The sequence below is a fragment of the Cenococcum geophilum genome (genome assembly GCF_001692895.1).
Source record: "Cenococcum geophilum 1.58 unplaced genomic scaffold K441scaffold_16, whole genome shotgun sequence".
Lineage (NCBI taxonomy): Eukaryota > Fungi > Ascomycota > Dothideomycetes > Gloniales > Gloniaceae > Cenococcum > Cenococcum geophilum.
Genome location: NW_027137574.1, coordinates 560,177 through 578,724, shown reverse-complemented (window position 1 = coordinate 578,724; position 18,548 = coordinate 560,177). Strand labels below are relative to the sequence as shown.

The window sequence follows — 18,548 nt, the reverse complement described above, 5'->3', positions numbered from 1 at the left end:
CGTGGGTGCGTTAGCTCCGGGATGCTTGGCGGACGCGACATGATATTCAAGGCGGCGTGGAAGAGGGGCAGAGTAGGCTGCGCTGGGTCACGTTACAAGACGCAAGGGTGCTCAATATTAGCATTTCTAGCAGCAAAACTCCCGATGATTGTATTGCCCACCGAACCACCCAAGCAAGAGCCTATGTACTAGATACTCCGAAATCCATGACTGCCCACGGTGCTATGTACGCATATAATACAGCATGGAAAAGGGGGATAAGGGTATATGTGAAGAGAGCCAAAACAAATGCCAACCAGTGCTAAGCCATGCCCGGCTTGGAAAAGCAGTTTACCGCCCCAAAGAACTTCCAAAAACCAATGCTCGTTGAGTTTTAAGAGATAATCCATACGCAAAGGAGCTCCAACCTCCGAGAAAAAAGAAACCCCATCCTATACCTCTCAATTAATCTACCTTCATGTCCCAAGGCGGAATACTCGCAGGTGTGGGCAGACTCTCGTTAACCGTCTCCACGGCTGCCTGAAGGATCGAGACTGCGTCCTGCTGCCCGTCCACTTGCTTCACTAGCCTCAGAGTCTTTTCGTTCAAATTGCCCACCTCGGTTGTCAGTTTCTGTGTTGTTTCAGTCACCAAGCGGACTAGCTCTTCGTTTGCTGCTTCGGTCGCTGCTTCAGCACTCAGCTTCGCCGCTGCGTTGATATTAATGCTGTCTTGGAACTTTTCCAACTCGACCTTGACTTCCAAGGCTTTCCCCGCGCCCTCGTCCCATCTCTCACGGCTGTCATCGAGAATTTTGACGCGCTGGGATAGGTTTGCGACCTCACCAACGACGCTGTCAAACTTCGAGTTTATGTAGCCCACCCGAGCCACTATCCCAGATACTGAACTCCAGTTGTTCTCAATATCCGTAAGTCTTGCGTCAACCGTGCTATGCTGGCGGCGCATGAACTCGATTTCCGCCTGGACGTTGCTTGCATGCGGATACATGGTTTGCATCTGGTTCACCATATTGCGGGTAAGCTCTTCGGTTGTGAGGTTGTCGTAGCGATTTTCCAAGCTTTGGATGGCTTGAATACAATTGTTTTGGCGCCCAGCAAGATCATTGTACGATGCCTGACTACGGCCATCGAGGTTGTTGATTCGACCTTGAAGGTTGCTCAGCTCTATGCGGAGGGGATTCAGCTGCGCTAGCAGTTGATGCGAGAAGTCGTGAACTTGTGGGGGAGGCGAGGTGATGCCATTTTGAACTGGCTGAGAGGAAACTGCAAAGCTTGGTGATGTAGGACCGTAGGAGGATGGTGGCGGTTGAATCCTTTGCTGGTTTTGAGTTGCCACCGCTTGGTTGACGGGGAGAGACTGTGGTCGCGAGTTCAGGTTTGCTATTTGCTTCCCATGTTCGGAGATTCTATCCTCGAGAGTTTTCAACATTTGGAGCATCTCAGTCTTGTTGGCCTCAACATTAGAAACAATGTTGGTCATGTCTCCATCCCAATGGGGAAGGATTTGTTCCTCGAAAGTCGTCTGATCCGACTGTAATCCCACAATTTCTGACTTTACTTCGCGAACTTCCACTGCAAGAGCTTCAACTTGCGCTTTAAGTTGTTCACCGCTGCTACCACTGCCACCGCTAGTACCGCTAGAAGCACTATTCGGTACCGAGGTCGTTGTGATATTTCGTGCTCGGTTTTCCATTAACTCAAGACGCTTCTCAACTTGCCCTAGATTTTCTCGAAGATTTTCCACTGCCCCCCGCTCCTTTTCAAGGAGATCGAGACGACCCATAATATGCTCATTCTCCTCGTTCAATCTGTCCTTTAGTTGCTCGACTGCATCCCCATTTATCTCAACGACTTTTTGGTAGTGTGCAACTTGATCACGTATGCACATCTTTCCTTCGCCTGTATACACGCCTTTTTCTAACTCCTCCAACTTTACGTCGTGGCCATCGATCCTTTGTTCCAAGTTCGCGCGACCAGTTGTGATTGTTGCAATGCTAGTCTCAATCTCGGACCTAGCCTTCTGAATATCCTCTTTTGTTGTTTTCTTGACCATATCAAACTGTTCCTGCAGTTCTTTAGACTTAAGCTTACGCAAATCGGCTTGTATGTTATTTACGACCGATTCAACGGCTTTTATGTCGGGTTTCCATTCTTTACTGCTCTTCTTCAGTGCTTTAGTATCCTTATCGAGAGAGTCAAGATCCTTTTCCAATACTCTTAGCCGTTCATGATTTTTGTCATGATCACCCTCTAACCTTCTTTCGCGGGCGATTTCCTCGCTCTGCGTGCGCCACAACTTGTCCTGGTCATCTTTGATGGCATCGAACTTCTGTTTGAAATGACTATGCTCAGCTCCAAGGCATCTCTGTTCCTTCTGCAGCGATGCGAGCTGCTCTGTATGACTGACAGTTAACTTTTGGAGGACTTTATATTCTGCCTCTCTTCGTTGAAACTGTTCCTTGAGAGCTCTCAGTTCAGCGTGCACCTTGTCATTAGCAGGGGCTGCAGTGCCAGCGCTTGCGACGACAGCTAAAGCCATAGCGACGGTCGCCGCATCTTGAGCGACCCTAGCTTTCTGATACTCCTCATCTCGATCTTTGAAGATTTTTTCGGCTTCTGCTTTGTTATTCTCTTTTTGTTCTTTGATCGATGCAAAATTACGAAACCATTTTGCCGAATTTTGAATCTCAAGATCTGCCTGATCAACTAGCATTTTAGCACGGTCTCTCTCGACCTTAGCAGACGTAGCATCCGTTGTGGTAAGCATGAACTCCTTCATTAGGTCAACCACTACGTTTTCAGTGGTCGGTCCTGTTGACGAAGGAGCTAATGGTGTAGTAGTTCGCATCATTGGTGCAACCGGTGCAACTCTTTGTGGAGCCGAGCCTCCATTACCAGTGGATGGTACTACAGCTGATGAAAGGCTTTCTGCGGTTAATGGCGTAGGAGAAGGTAAACTTTTAGGACTTCTGCCCTCGATACTACCACGACGGAGCGATTGTCTAGGCTTGGGTGGTAGCATGTCCGAAGAGCCTAGGGCCTTGGTTGTTTGAGGGCTGCTCAACCGATTCCTAGTGCCTCCAGGTGACGGTCGGTGCAGTGTACTTCGGTCCATGGACTCTCTACGACCATAATTCTTGGTATATCTTTCTGGTCCATCTGGGTTCGCCGATAGTGATTTCTTGCGTGGTTGAGCTTCTTTTGGGTCTCTTGATGGGCTTTGGGGAGAAATGTACTACATAAGATTTATGTTAGCCTTCATAGAACGTCGGATTTACTAGGGAAAATTTTCAAGGTGTGGCCTAGATCATTGATTTCTGATTATAAGTGAAGATGGAACGAGAAGGCAATCCACAGAATATTCGACCGCAATGATCGAGTAGGACGTAGTTGACACCATTATGTATAGGAATATATCTGTAGTGCTTCAAGACGAACACAGATGGAGGCGTCCGTGGAGTTATTCTCGAGGCGAAGAGTCCAAGAGGGAAGTAACATCTGTCGTCTGAATGTAGAGCGATGTCTCTCACCTTATCCGACCCGTCTCGAGGGCTATCATTAGGCCTTGCCTTTTTCTCGCCTGCATCTGAGAAAAAATCAGACGCAGCGTGTCTCTTTAACCCCGTCATGTTGCTTTAATCTTCCCGAAGGTGGATTGTGAAGAAAATTCTGAGGAGGAGGGAGATGTGACCAGTTTAATGAAGTGGCGAGAAGTGAAATATGGCGAGGGATATACGTCGAGTTTATAAAGGTTAAGATGGACTGTAAAAAGAGAGTAACGTTTCAGCCATGCATGATTCAAGTCAACACCAGCGGGATAGATTTTTCAGACAAGCCTCACTTACCCTTGATCCGTGATGGCACACCCATTGGGTGCCCACGTTAGATTTGAATTCAGTAGCTCTCCTGCCTTCCGTCTGTATCTCTGCATAACCACCTTTGCCAGGAGCTGCGCTGCGCTATCTGATCTGTACAGCGTAGCGGGGTGACGTAACGGTATGCCTCGTGTATTGATATTTATGTACCTAGACAGTAGATCCTTCCTATCAAATCTAACAATAAAAAGGGAGTGTTTGCATCAGGAAGGATGGGTGAGCGCAATGGGTGGTGTATAGGGTGAAGTGACTAGTGTGCGCGGTGAGTCCTAAAATCTCAAAAGGCAGTTGCCTGCACTCTGCCAATTCCCGCAGTTCCTTTGTCGGCTTTAGCGAGATGATATAGGAAGGGATCAGAGTAACTGAAAGGTGGCGGGAGAGGTGAACAGGTCGAGGAGATTTCTGTGAAGTTAAGTCGTCAGCGCGCAGCGGACTTAGGGCTCGTGATTCGTGATTCGTGAGTTTGATTTGGCGTATGCGTTAATCCTTTTAATGCTTAGCGTATAAAGTTCCCGTTTTCCGGCTAAAACAATGTTAAATATAGTGTTTTAAATTAACCGTAGATAGTAGAGATATTATAGGTTAAAAAGTTGTAAAAATTACTTACAGCCTGTAACAGTTCCAGTGTCCCCCCCTGTGTGCGCGCGCATCACACAGCAATTTCGCTTTATATTGCGCTAGAGAATTTCAAGTTTAACTCTTCTAATTAAGCTTAAAAAATTCAAGACTTTGCCTTTTTTGCGAGCGCACAGTATCTACGCCGGATGGTGCACTTGGCTAGCAATTACCGAAATTGCTGTGCTGCGCGCGCACACAGGAGTGGGGGGACACTGGAACTGTAAATACTGTAAGGTGACAAGCTCTACGCCACTCGGCAGGCACAGACAAATAAGTCGTGACACACTTTCTTACTAAGCAGTTTCTTTAAAGTAAAATTCTACAAAGCTGGTAAGAGATAGGATTTTAAAATATTTATGCTAAGTATAAAGTTATTAACGGGCTTTATATACGAAAATTTAAATGATTTTATTCAAAGTGTGGTTGTTAAACCTCAGTTGTTCTTCACATGGGTCAAAAAAAAGTGTGCCACGACTTATTTGTTCATGCCCGTCGTATCTGGCACACCTGTCAGGTGACAGAGTCACCTCGCTTATATATTGTTCCGCACAGCCGTGCCTGGCAACTTGCTAGTCATTCGCTTACCTTTTGCAGGTTTGTGCGATGGCTGGTGTCACGTCACAACACCTGCCAGGTACGCTGTGCAGAACAATATATAGGCTCGGTGACACGCCACCTGACAAATACTTACCCGTAGCCATAAAGCTACTCTAAGGCTGTCTATTTCTTATAAAATTTCTCTCTTAATAAACTATTCTCTCTATATACTACCAAGTAGAATATCCCTTAATAAGTTATAAGATGCAAGCTCTACGCCACTCGGTTAGCCCTACATACCAAAAGGGTAAGCGAGTATCTGGTATACCTGCTAGAACGCTGCGTAGAAAAATACATAAGGCTGATGCAGGTCACTAACAGGTCGTGGACCCCGGTCATAGAACATATCAGACGAGACATAGTCAGACAGATAAGGTTTCACTAATGTCCCAGAGGAGACATGGTCAGACAGACAAGGGGCGAAAGGTTTATGTAAGGGTTATTTTAACCCTTACTCGGGTGCGCGCCCGGAGCTCTTGGCACCTCCTTACTATGGTATCAGGCCGAAATATTGTTAGTGCCACGCTAAGCAGAGGTCAACACACTAACCAGGCAAAGCAAGGGAAATGGGTAATTATCAGGTTTCAGCATTCTATAATAAGCACCAGTACTTTTATATTGTGCTAAAGCCTAATAATCATTGGTTTCCTGCTTTGTCTGGTTAGCGTGGTAACCCCCGGTTAGTGTGGCACTAACAATATTTCGGCCTGATACCATAGTATAAGCTCCTCGGGCTTGCAGCCCTCATGTCCTCCTTATCGATTCGTCTCTGTACTAGGGTATTGCTATACCTACTCTTTACCGTCCTCATCGACTCTCCTGTGACTCATGCTCGGCTTGCCTGCTCCCTACCGTACACCTGGGCAATATGCCTTACATTTTACTAGCGTCTCAGAAGGATCATTAGAGAAGCTGGTTCTCCTCTAAAGAAGAACCAGCGATTAGTCTCTAAATAGAAGAGGTCCACCTTCGACCCACCTGCGACTCTCATTCGATGCTGTCGATAGATATCCATCCAGTCGGAAGCCTTACTGGCCTCTTACAACCTGACACCTGACAATCTTTTAATAAGAAAATATATCATCTAGAAATAAGTTAAATAAGTACCTATATTAATAAGAATATATCCCTTAACCCGTCAGGACCGAAGTGAGGAAGGTCCGTGCACGAACATTACGTATTGTTTGGCGCGAGGCCTTGATCTAATTGATCCAATTGGCTAGCCCTTATCGATAACCGTACGACCCATTTTGACGGGTTAAGGGATAAGGCGGTAGTAGGTAGGTAGATATGTATACGGGTGAGTATTCAGATGATTTTTATAACCTTTAATGTGAGGTGATAAGCTCCGCACCACTCAGCCACACAAACCTACAAAAGGTAAACGAGTGACTGGCTTGATGCCAGACACGGCTGTGCGGAACAATACATATAGGCGAGGTGACTTCGTCACCTGACATTTAACCATAATATTTCCACTATTCACGGTCGGATTTTAGTGGGAATAGCATTATTAGATCTAGCTTATTAAGCTTTATATTTTATATTTTATAGTTATTTTAATAGAGGGTATAGTTATAAAGTTATTAAGTATAAAGGCTAACTTAAAGCATTGTGTTTAAAATCGTCAACGTTGTTTTGGCGGGAAACGGGAACTTTTTGTGCCAAGCATTAAAAGGATTACTGTAATGCATACGCCAAATGGGCTTGGCAGAGATTTGGAAGCAGAGCTCAAGCTTAACGCGCACCGACACCACATCTCGCCAACCTCCATCTCCACCATCAATCTCTAATACTTAAAGTCATCATGGCTGCAGTAAGTTATGTTACAATAGGATTTAGATATGCGCTGACAAGATGCTAGCCTATAACTACCATCGCAGAGAGTAAAGAGCTCCGAGGACTGAACCTCATCGCGGCGCATTCCCACATTCGCGGCCTTGGTGTGGAACCTGATACGTTGGAGCCCAAGACGTCATCGCAAGGCCTAGTCGGACAAGAGAAAGCACGAAAGGCGGCAGCTGTTATACTACAAATGGTCAGGGAAGGCAAGATTGCAGGACGCGCCGTGTTGATCGCCGGTCCGCCCAGCACGGGCAAGACAGCAATAGCGATGGGAATGGCACAGTCGCTGGGCGTAGATGTGCCTTTCACTATGCTAGCGTCCTCGGAGATATTCTCACTGGAAATGTCTAAGACGGAAGCCCTCACACAAGCTTTCAGAAAATCGATTGGTGTACGAATCACAGAGGAAAGTGAGGTTATTGAGGGCGAAGTGGTGGAGATACAAATAGATCGAAGCGTCACGGGGGTGAGATATAGCCGAAGGAATTAGATGGTAGTGCTTTACTTACTGGTGTTTAATCTTAGGGCAACAAGCAGGGGAAACTCACGATTAAGACCACCGACATGGAGACGATCTACGATATGGGCACTAAAATGATCGATTCGATGACCAAAGAGAAAGTTATGGCAGGCGATGTCATCTCCATTGACAAGGCTTCGGGGAAGATCACGAAGCTAGGACGATCATACACAAGATCTCGAGACTACGATGCCATGGGCGCGGATACAAAATTTGTCCAATGCCCGGATGGTGAGCTTCAACAACGGCGAGAAGTTGTTCACACCGTCAGCCTCCACGAAATTGACGTTATAAACTCGAGGACACAAGGCTTCTTGGCATTGTTTTCCGGTGACACCGGCGAAATCAGGAGTGAAGTCCGAGAACAAATTAATACAAAAGTTGCGGAATGGAAGGAAGAGGGCAAAGCGGAGATTGTGCCTGGTGTGTTATTCATCGATGAGGTTCACATGCTCGACATTGAATGCTTTTCATACATCAACCGCGCCCTCGAGGATGAGCTCGCACCTATCGTCATCATGGCAAGCAATAGAGGAAACACGAAAATAAGAGGAACCGACTACCGATCCCCACATGGTCTACCTTTAGACTTTCTAGATCGGGTAGTCATTGTGAGTACGCATCAATATTCTAAGGAAGAGATGCAACAAATCATATCAATACGAGCACAAGAGGAGGAGGTCGACATTTCGCCTGACGCACTTGCACTACTTACAAAAATTGGTCAAGAGACTGGATTGAGATACGCGAGCAACCTAATTACAACCTCTTACCTTCTTAGCCAGAAGAGAAAGGCTACCGAAGTAAGCATCGATGACGTGCAACGGAGCTTCCAGCTTTTCTTCGATCCCGCCCGCAGTGTCAAGGTATACCAAAATATCCATGTCCTTGCTTCGTATCATCCGCTAACATTGTGCTATAGTTTGTTGCTGAATCTGAGAAGCGCTTAATTGGAGAAGAAGGTGAAGTGACTCTCTCGACAACGAACGGTACCGATGAGATGGATGTATCGTAGTACATTAGATTTCTGGGTTGGCGTTGGGTTAAGTGTAGCGTTTAAGAATAGATCAGCCCTCGAGGATTTCAGGGAAAAGTTTTGGTCATTGTAATACTAGTGGCAATCACGGCATTATACCACTAAATGCTGACGAGATTATCATTTTCGCCGGGTATATAAGCATGCCAAGATTTAGCAGCTTCTAGTGTTTATCAATATGTAAACGGACGAAATGATCAGATACAGCTCGCTAAAGCCACTCACAATAGATCCTCGAATTTTTAAGCAAACCTGGCTACGTTGGTTCAGGACTGCAGGCTTCTACTGCAGAGGATGTCACTCAGACAGAACCAGAATTCCCTGAAGTACTCCGGTTGGCTGACTGGCAATCCCGCGGTGCTAATAATAAGTGTAGCAAGAGTTTTGAAATCGAAAACTGCCCATGTGACTGAAATTAGGCCTTGAAACTCTGTCTTTTACCTTTGTGTTACCTGTGCTCACGAACACAATTTCGGGGGCGGATTGAAGCTCAGCCCCCTCCTCCTAACTCTTGGCGGAAACATGCAAGTAGGGCTGGTAGCATGGAATTGATGATACATATGGTGCAATTGTATCAGCTTCGCGGTGCTCCAACTTGCAGTGCAACACTCCAGAAATCCGGTGTTTAAGTGCTTTCGACGAGCTCACCCCTGAAAACAAAAACAGCAGAGACTCTAGAGGTAAATACGAGGGTGTAAGACCAACACTGCACGCTGACAGTATTTTGTATAGCTAAGCAACTTTGTCTTACCCCGGATCCAAGTTGATGGGACGTTGACCCCGTGGTCGCCACTGTCTTGCATTTACAAATACTGTGGTATCAGGCCTGGGGCGTAAGCAGCAAGGGGCCTGTGAGCGTACCCACAATTTAATACTCCAATTATATGCCCTGTTTATATGTATTGAAAAGCTAACTCTTTGTTGTTTAAAGGGGGTTTACAAAGTTCTGAAATAAAATACAAGCCACCCTCGGTGCACCAGCTCCACCCACAAAATATGGGCCTGATACCACAGTACGCTGCCACTATTAATACCCGCTTGTGATAATTTGGTTAGCTCGGAGCATGGTTAATGGTGTGATTGAGCCCTGTCCACGCATTCGAAGCTGGGTGAGCCGCGTAAGCTAGGTAAGCTGGGTAAGCTGGGTAAGCCAAGAAAATTAAGAGGCATCTCTGCTTGTGTAAACGCCAGCAAATATCACAGAGGGTTTAGAAGGCCAATAATAGCGGTGATGAAACAGACATCAGCTATTGCTACGAATTGCAGCCCCAATAGAATCTAATTCTCCGTAAAGTCTTGGCAGGATCAAGGCTAATGCGGCGCGGCGGTGCGGCGATGCAGCGGGTGCGGGCTTACGAGGCAAGCGTGGCAGTAACCGCCCGTCTCGATGGCGATTCGACGAGTCGGGGCTCCTTGACGTCGTTATTCGTGCTTTTTACACGCCGGGCTGCTGATTAGATGGAGCCCTTGATCAGGTCCTGCCGTGAGGGTTGGCCAAATTGAGTTGTTCCATATCAGATCAAGCGATGATCCTGTTAGTGCCGCGTCAGTGACGGGTGGAGTACGACTCTTTGCTTGCCAGGTTCTCTGCAAGCAGTAGAGAACGCCCCACCAGCAACGACAGCACCTTTGGGGTTTTGTCTGACCTGAAATGCAGCACGCGGCATCTTTCCTAATCGCGTGTGGCGTCGCCAATTCTGGGCGTGCGCCATCCCAGCCTGAAAGCTCCGCCGTATCTCCCCGAATGTCAATGTCATCAGTACAAGAAGTCGTGATAACGCTCATTGTGCCGAGCCTTCCTTCGTTTTTACTCCTGATACATTATCTCCTTCTGTGAGCTGCTCAACAAGCCCCCCCACGGTCACTCTTCCCTCACTGCATCATCCCGTAAAGGTTTTCTCTGTTGGACCCTCAAAAAATAAGTACTTGTGAATTCTATATTTGATATTCACTTAGGAGGGCTAGCGAACACCATACTATCTTTCCCGTGTACGAAATACGGCTCCCCTCGCGCTTCCGGTCTACACAACTGCAGAATTCTAGTCCCTTGAACCAGGCTTCGGCTTGCCGCGTCGATCTTCCTGCAACCGTCTCGATCTGTACATAATATAGCTAGATATGAGGATATTGCGATATGCAGCAGCAATCGCATCAGCGTCCCTTCTAGCGCACACCGTAGCGGCGCCAACAGAGTCGTTCCTCCCAAGCCCTCCGAAAGCGACGAACAAGTCCGCAGTAGGAACATCCGCGACTGTACAGGAGGAAAATTCGGATGATCCATCAAAGAACAAATATTTTCGTAAGTCTCGCGGTATTCCGAAGCCATCAGTAAACTTCAAGTTAACATCCTCTAGATGAACCGGGGTAAGCTTAACCGGATTTATAGACAAGATCAGAGCTGATTGATACCGCAGCGGGGATGATATCCTTGGTCATTATGATATTCGATACTTCCACGGCGTCGTGTCCTACGACGAACGAACGGATACCTTAACGCACATGATTCGAGCATATTTAAATTTCTTTAGAGAGCAAGGACTGGACACTTGGATTGCGCATGGGACACTACTTGGATGGTGGTGGAATGGAAAGGTATTCCTGGATACATGACACATGGGTTATCGTTGTCTAATGGCGCACAGTAGATGCTCCCATGGGATTGGGATGTTGATACTCAAGTATCCGGTGCGACTCTCGATTACCTCGGTAAAAATCTTAATCGGACAGTCCACCACTATGTCTCTGAAGATAAAAAAGTCAAGCGCGACTACCTCTTGGATGTCAATCCGTGGATATGGGAACGAGAAAGAGGTGACGGCATGAACATTATCGATGCTCGATGGATAGACATTCGGAACGGCCTTTACATTGACATCACTGGACTCAGCGAAACGCATCCAGATGTTGCACCTGGTGTGTGGAGTTGCAAGAACTACCATCGGTACAAGACCAGCGATCTTTATCCAATGCGGGAAAGCATATATGAAGGCGTTCCGGCGAAAATCCCGTACGCTTATGATAAGATCCTGACGCAGGAGTATCAGCAAAAAGCGCTTGTACTCACCGAATATGAAGGGTATATATACATTGCCTCAACTAAAGAAACATTCAACGCTAACTCTTGGTAGCCACTTCTGGAACTCAAACGTGAAGGAATGGGTAAAGAAGCCCGTAGAGAAGAAAGACGCAGAACCAACACCCACATAATGATTCGACGAGGGTGGTGATTAAACCTCTATCACTTACAGGTGGTTGATTATCTCTTTATCATCTACGTTATTCGTTAGCGAAGCATACTCGGCGTTGCCCATGCATTTACCTAGCGCAGGGAGCTGGCTCACAAGTGAAGTTTTCACCGTAAACAAGTTTTTTTGGATATATCATTTGGGGAACCTATATGGTCTTATCGATACCCATGTGTACGAGCCTACTGGCATTGCTTAGCTCTTGTTACCACTAGAGAGGCTTAAAAGTCTCCGGTTTTGTTTGTAGATAGGCAGTCGACAAACGACCATCGTGTGGACCTCAAAAAGAAGGGCACACATGTACAGAAAGTTTGGCAGTTATCAATCCGTTGGATTACTCTTACTCGTTGATATCATCTCATGTTAGTTCATGTATGGTGACATAAACAAGATTTCCAAAATTCAACCGTCTTGGCATTTATGACAAATCTCGTGATGGCGAATTGGTAGAAGCCTTGCGAATGTCGACGAACTCATATGTCACATAAGCTTCCACTGCATCCTACAAGATGATATATCTGTTCTCAACTAACATACTTCCATCCTCAGCAAGAAGGAAATACAACCATGACTTCCACAGATGACACTCACACCTCCAGCAATGCTATTTCAAACTCAACGCCAACTAATGACAATGAGATCGAGCTCACTATTGTACATCATGGAAATCCCACTACGCTCAGATTTCCCACTACATCAACCCTCGATGACCTCTCTTCAACAATAGCTTCCGACCTCTCCATCCCTCCCTCTAACCAGAAACTTCTAATAACACCCAAGCTCGGTCTCCAAAAACCGCCTTTCAAAGACCCCGCGATTCCCCTCACGGATCTCCTGTCAAAGAAGATCACCCTTATGGGCTCCACTCCCTCCGAACTAAACTCTCTCTCCGCCACCATCTCCGCCGCTACCGCTCCCCGCAGACCCTCCCCGATTAAACCTGCAACTCCCTCCCGCAGCGCCGGCCGCACCTCCCAGCGCATCCAAGAAGACGCCACATACACATTCCACACGCTGCGACCTCTACCCTACCTCCCCAGACCGGAACGCTCCCTCGCCTTCCTCGAGCGCCTGCGCGACGACGCGGGGATCCGCGCTGCGATGCGCGCGCACCGCTTCTCGGTCCCGCTGCTCACGGAGATGGACCCGGCCATGCACACGACGCACGAGTCGCGCACGCTGGGCCTCAACCGTAACCGGGGCGAGGTGATCGAGCTCAGGCTGCGCACGGATGCGTACGACGGGTACAGGGACTACAAGACCATTCGCAAGACGCTGTGTCACGAGCTGGCGCATAACGTGTTTGGGCCGCATGATCGGGACTTCTGGAACTTGTGCAATCAGATTGAGAAGGAGGTTGAAAGAGATGATTGGAGGAGTGGGGGGAGGAGTGTTGGGAATGAGGTTTACTATGAGCCGGAAGAGGAAGAGTTCATGGATCATGGTGGTTGGACTGGGGGTGAGTTTGTGCTAGGGAGTGGGAGCGGTGGAGAGCAGACCGTTATGAGCAGTGTTGGGGGGGAGGTTCCGGCAGGAGGGCTGAGTCGAAGAGATATTTTGGCCAGGGCGGCAGAGGAGAGGATGAAGAGGGCTAAGCAGGTTGAGGAGAAGGCAAAGGAGCAAGGAAACAGTGGTTCGGAAGGATCTGTGCAGTGAGAGCGTAGTCAGATTTTAGGAGCCTCTGGCAGGAACACTATAACCTGTCGACCTGAAGCTAACATGTTGTATGAATAGAAAGACTTACCGATATTTGGCTATAACCCCAATTCTCAGCTAAGTCAGGCATTAGTGCTCACGGATTTACTAGTAATCAGTATCCTCGGCTCTTGGTACCGTCATAATCTAAGCAGAATCTACTTTCTTTTCTTGCTGCCTTTCTTATCATCCCATAAACACACTTCCCGTCCAGCCAATTCAAAGTTCAAGCCTAAGCTGCCACATACTTTCACCGCTTGAGCCGTTATTGGCTAATCTGCAATATTTCTCACATTCTCTTCCTGATCCAAGCTACTAGACAATATCACACATCTGTGAACCCTTCCACGGATTATGATACGTAACTATCTATTTGCGCTAGCCCCTGCAACTTTCCTATAGCAACCAGAGAAAACCTCCGGACTTACCACAGAAGCATCACAAGCAAGATGAAAGCTTTTTTCTCCCTCCTCAAATTTTCTTCTCATCTCACTCCATCATGTTTTATATTTTTAAACACTACTTTCGACTCGATCCATTATTGTGGTTATTCAAACCGAATTCATTGCTAGGAAGGGACACGCAGTAGGGGTCACTTTGGCCCGTCTTGGAACTTCTCAATGCTGTCTTTTGCACGTGTCGACTCACCTAACTGTGCAATATTTCAGACATATCTTCGTCTATCCGAGCAGAATAGGTACATGAGCAGTATATTTGTGTTTGGGTATACTACCGCTCCGACCATTCAATTTCCAAAAAAAAATTAACCATAACCTCCACTACGCAGGCCGTTCAGGGTGAGGGCAACAAGTGTTTAACGGACTAAAAGAGATTACAGCCAATAATCTTTAGATTAATGATGTTCTGGAAACACGACCAAGTTGTTTTTAGAGGACTTTGAGGAAAAGGAAAACCAAAATCTCAATTCGAACGCTTCGGGGCTCTGCTGCTACCAAAACACTTTGAACATTCTCTAATACTATATCCTTACCTTAAAAAGGCTCTAAGAAAAGCTGATTTTCATTCTTGCTGGGGACGAATAAGCCGATACCTCTAGACATGGCATTCTTACCGAGTGTGGTGTATTCAAAACTACCAGGTCTTAGTCGTTTTTATCATGACTTCGCCTGATTATATCTTGAGATCCTATCCAGAATTCTTTTGTAGAGTCGCAGTTATAAATACATTTTCCCGCCTTCTTTTAAATAGGCGTCACGATTACTATATGTATTCAGCTAGATGATCACGAAGACAGCTCGCATGGCAAGGACAGCGCCTGACCCACTATTGAATTTTTTAATGTAGACCCGGAAGAACTTCTACTATTAACTCCGTGGTAGGGTGTTAACGTATATGCAGGGGCATGTTGGTGCACGGGCCATAATTCTCCCGTCATGTACGCTAAAATTGCAGTGAAACGGTCTGGAGTTGCACAGGAGCTTCCTGAGATCACGTGATCATCGCTTAGATAGTTAGCGAGTCGTTCTTCGTGACGACTCCTTATGGAGTCCACACCATCATACAGCTATAAACGTGACCAGCTTCCACCCCCCCTTGAAAAAAAAGCAGATTCCGCTTCGGTACGTGGGCTCGCTCAATCGCCACCAACTGTATATGGTGATTGTAGCGAACGCCTATGGCTGTACGCAAGGGCCATTTTTGGTTGTCTAGGAGAACTGTCCTGAAGATCAACGGGCACGACTCCCTTTCAACGACTGAAGTTTCTTTCCTCCTCCTTTTTGCCTACGCCTACGCCTACGTTGTGGGCTTACAACAGCTGCCAAAATGCGAATACAGCGCTCAAACTTGGCATTATCGTAGGGGTGGAAACCTCACGATATTTGACAAAGATGACGATACTGTGGAGCGTGAACGGCTTTGAAGTTCTTACAGCTAAGCATGGAATTTCTGATGGGTTGCCGCAGCCGAGCAAACCAGGTGAAGGTGGCCACCTACGTGTATTGTTGCGGCAGACCGTGTCCGCTTCGCAGACAGATTTCGAGTGTCATGGCTTTGATCGAACTGTCCCTAAGTGCCAGCCCTGAATACCTAAACTGGTTCTCTCCTCATTTGCGCCACACTATCAGCATGGTCGACTAGGAAGTTGTGACCAGATTCTCCTTTCATGACTTGAAGGTTTCTTTTAGTATTGGTAGTGGTGGCCTTTCTCCCCAAGCCTTAGTGACTAGACTCTGAGGCTCCGGCACGAGACGTTTTGCCCTCCACCTGCTTATCCGCCATCATGCCATCCTTGGGTTAGCCGATATGGTTCTCTACGATTTTCGATATTGTTCTTTTGGCATCCTCTGTGAAATATCCCTCCTCGAAAACAACCCGATCAGAGCGGATGCCCATATGCCCATCCGAGCTTCGCGGATGAAGCGAAGTATCTTCCCCAGCAAAATTGGTACGGGGGATAAACGAACAAGGCTTCCGATGGAACTTTCAGTAGGGTTTTTTGGTCAGCCAGGTGCTCTCCAGTCACTTCCTGACTCATCTGCATTCGCTAGCTTCCTTTCTCCTGCCCTGTTCAAGCGAACTCTGAAATTGTTGAGGAAATAGATCGAGCTATAAATTGAATGATTGGAGTACGTTATCGGACTGTAATGTAACTGGCACGCGGTAAGAGTGCGAACTTTGACTGAATGAATAATATAAAAAAGGGCTCGAAGCGATGCCTGTGAGGCTGGCCCCAGGATTGATTGCCTTAATTCGTTCGAAACACAAGCGCAGTGTTAATCGAGCTATTTGGCTGCTAGCTTAGAAACTATTAGGAGCTAATATCCGCTCCCTTGATAGACTGTGGAGCAAGTTTCGGCACTGTCCTATCTTAGACGGCTTTGTAGATTGAGATGATGATTTCGCTGATATTGGGAGTATGCTAGAGTAAATGTAACATATTAGCATAGCCTAAAGTACCATGGAGTATTTTTTTGATGAAAGAATAAACAGGATAGCTAGAGGTATCTGCGGAGGGAGATTGCTAGTAGGACTTATCTTCTAGGGGTGGTGAGAGTATAGAAGTCTACAGGCCGGCTGGTCGACTATGTGTGGCTGCAAACAGTGGACTTTTGTAATTTGGCGGTGAGCCAGAACTCCTAAAGCGGTGGATTGGGTGGCTGTATGGAGCATGTGCATCTGTGTCGGATGAGACGGTGAACGGCATCAGCCACTAAAACACTGTGGAGATAGACGATGAACTCTTATATTCTTTAAAGAGGGTCTATGCCTTGAATCAGATATCGTTACCCACCATGTAAGTTATCTATGCTGTTGCCGCTAAGAAATACCAGTTCATGTAGTCCTGTATTCATCCGTCAACCCTGAGCAAATAACAGACACACCGAAGAAATATACATACCAGATTTATCCCTAGCCATGACTTCCTCTCCGCACCTGGAATGATCCTCACCAATGCCGACTCCCCTACCCCACCATAGTCTTCTCTTCACCTCCACCCATCGCCTCAGCCTCCACCTTGTTCTCTATCTCCACTTCAACCTCTCCTTTCTCCACATCCCCCACCCTCCCCCCTTCCTCCCTCTCCTTTCTGTCCTTCCTCTCCTCCCTCTCCTTCCCCCTCCTCTCCTTCTCCGCCCGCATCCCCGGCCCCCACCTCACAACCGCCCAAAGCGGCGGCACAAAACAAACCCACAACCCCGCCACAAACGTAAACGTCCAACCGGCGCCAACCCTCTTAATCATCGGCACCACCGCCGCCGTCGCCGCGGCCCCAAGCCAGCAGCGCGTAATATTATTCGCTGCCGTCGCCGTCGCCGGGCACTCAGGGAACAAGTCCACCGTCAGCGTGCTCAGCACGGTAAACGCCCCGCACGCCGCGTAGCCGACGGCGAACAGCAGCACCAGCGGGCCGGCGACGCCAGCGCCGGCGTGCAGCGCCCACCCGAAGCCCAGCACGGCCGCCGCGCCGAACAAGATGAACGGCAGCGCGACTTCAAGCCGTGCAGCCTCGATCGGGAACGCGCTGGGCGCGGGCTGCTGCTGCCGGCCCCGTGCGGTGCTGAGGCCGAGACGCCGCGCGTGCCGCCGGTAGTTAGCGTCCATGAGGCGGCCCGTCGAGAGGGCGGCGAGCGAGCCGCCGGCGCCGCAGGGGATGAAGCAGAGCCCGATTTTGAGCGCGTCGTAGCCGTAGCGCGCGGCCAGCTGCGAGGGGAAGGCGGCCATGATGGCGTAGTAGCCGGCGAAGAGGAAGCCCGAGGAGATGAGGATGAGGCTGGCCTCCTTCTCGAAGAGCAGCGCGAGGGTCTTGAGCGGGTTCGGGAAGCGCAGGCGGTGCGGCGGGATGGGCGGCGGCGCGGGGGTTTTGGCTAGCCGCTTCTTGATCCGGTAGTCGAGGAGGGAGGTGTTCCACTTGGGAGGCCGCTGGGAGCCGTTGCCGACGACGGCGCGGCAGCATTCGGGGAAGAAGAGGAGGAGTGGCACCAGCGCGACGCCGGCGAAGATGGCTAGGAACCAGAAGATGGCTTGCCAGCCCAGGTACTGGCTGAGGAGGCCACCGATGATGGGGCCGAAGGCTGGTCCGAGTAGTGCACCGCAGTTCGCCCAGCCCATCCATGTGCCTCGTTCGGAGGATGTTGCAATGTCCGCGACGACAGCGTTGGCGAGGGCTACGGTGCCGCTGCTCCCAGAGCTCTGAACGCAGCGAAGGATGAATAGAGCGGCGTAGTTCTTTTGTAGTGCCAGGCCGATATTGGCAATGATATATATGGTGAAGCATATTAGATATGCAGGTCTTCGGCCTTCTGCGTCTGAAAATGCTCCAATGAATGCAGGTGCTAGGCCTTGGAAAATCTATCAAACCAAGTTAACCACAGCAGGAACACGAACGGATGGGCTATTGAATTGTACCATAAATGAGGTGACCGTTAAGTTGATAAGCGTATTTGAAACATGCAAGTCCGCAGCCAATGTGGTGAGTGATGGATAATAAATTGTTGACGATATAGGAGAGAACAATGCCGCTGAGGAGAGTATGACAACTATCAGACGCTTTTCGTTCAAGGTGAAGATAGAATAAAGAGGCCGTTCAGAACCAGCATTGCTAGCCGATCTGACAGCCTCGACGGTTTCGTTTAGTTTTGATAGGTCTGCTCCTGT

At 48.2% G+C, this 18,548-nt stretch overlaps 5 protein-coding genes across 5 annotated transcripts; 3 read left to right on the top strand and 2 right to left on the bottom strand.

The window, feature by feature from the left end:
• Window positions 1–374: 374 nt before the first annotated feature.
• K441DRAFT_68337 (uncharacterized protein) lies at window positions 375–4,109 on the bottom strand. Its single transcript, XM_067651683.1, has 3 exons — window positions 3,845–4,109; window positions 3,530–3,761; window positions 375–3,234 (listed from the first exon to the last, which is right to left on the bottom strand). Exons 2-3 carry the CDS (start codon window positions 3,626–3,628, stop codon window positions 445–447), a joined length of 2,889 nt encoding a protein of 962 aa, XP_067505061.1. The 5' UTR covers window positions 3,629–3,761; window positions 3,845–4,109; the 3' UTR covers window positions 375–444.
• Window positions 4,110–6,857: 2,748 nt separating this feature from the next.
• On the top strand, window positions 6,858–8,750 carry K441DRAFT_658262 (TIP49-domain-containing protein). The gene is made up of 4 exons (XM_067648313.1): window positions 6,858–6,905; window positions 6,954–7,400; window positions 7,460–8,320; window positions 8,377–8,750. The coding sequence occupies exons 1-4, from the start codon at window positions 6,897–6,899 to the stop codon at window positions 8,467–8,469; spliced, it is 1,410 nt and encodes a 469-aa protein (XP_067505060.1). The 5' UTR covers window positions 6,858–6,896; the 3' UTR covers window positions 8,470–8,750.
• Window positions 8,751–10,608: 1,858 nt separating this feature from the next.
• On the top strand, window positions 10,609–11,697 carry K441DRAFT_676477 (uncharacterized protein; the record flags this gene model as incomplete). The annotated part of the gene is made up of 5 exons (XM_067650957.1): window positions 10,609–10,789; window positions 10,845–10,854; window positions 10,905–11,082; window positions 11,136–11,566; window positions 11,619–11,697. The coding sequence occupies 5 exons, from the start codon at window positions 10,609–10,611 to the stop codon at window positions 11,695–11,697; spliced, it is 879 nt and encodes a 292-aa protein (XP_067505059.1).
• Window positions 11,698–12,302: 605 nt separating this feature from the next.
• K441DRAFT_555399 (WLM-domain-containing protein) lies at window positions 12,303–13,391 on the top strand (the record flags this gene model as incomplete). The annotated part of the gene is made up of 1 exon (XM_067643274.1): window positions 12,303–13,391. One exon carries the CDS (start codon window positions 12,303–12,305, stop codon window positions 13,389–13,391), a length of 1,089 nt encoding a protein of 362 aa, XP_067505058.1.
• A 3,609-nt stretch (window positions 13,392–17,000) lies between these two features.
• On the bottom strand, window positions 17,001–18,467 carry K441DRAFT_517027 (MFS general substrate transporter; the record flags this gene model as incomplete). The annotated part of the gene is made up of 2 exons (XM_067642120.1): window positions 17,001–18,242; window positions 18,300–18,467. Coding segments are annotated over 2 exons (1,410 nt in total), but the record flags the coding sequence as incomplete, so codon positions are not given.
• Window positions 18,468–18,548: the final 81 nt, after the last annotated feature.

Bases quoted from the DNA above. Each gene is read 5' to 3' on its own strand.
- K441DRAFT_68337 (XM_067651683.1), bottom strand. From the start codon at position 3,628: ATGACGGGGTTAAAGAGACACGCTGCGTCTGATTTTTTCTCAGATGCA. The intron at 3,235-3,529 runs GTGAGAGACATC...AATCTTATGTAG, and splicing joins CTCGAGACGGGTCGGATAAG to TACATTTCTCCCCAAAGCCC.
- K441DRAFT_658262 (XM_067648313.1), top strand. The intron at 7,401-7,459 runs GTGAGATATAGC...GTTTAATCTTAG, and splicing joins TAGATCGAAGCGTCACGGGG to GGCAACAAGCAGGGGAAACT. The intron at 8,321-8,376 runs GTATACCAAAAT...ATTGTGCTATAG, and splicing joins ATCCCGCCCGCAGTGTCAAG to TTTGTTGCTGAATCTGAGAA.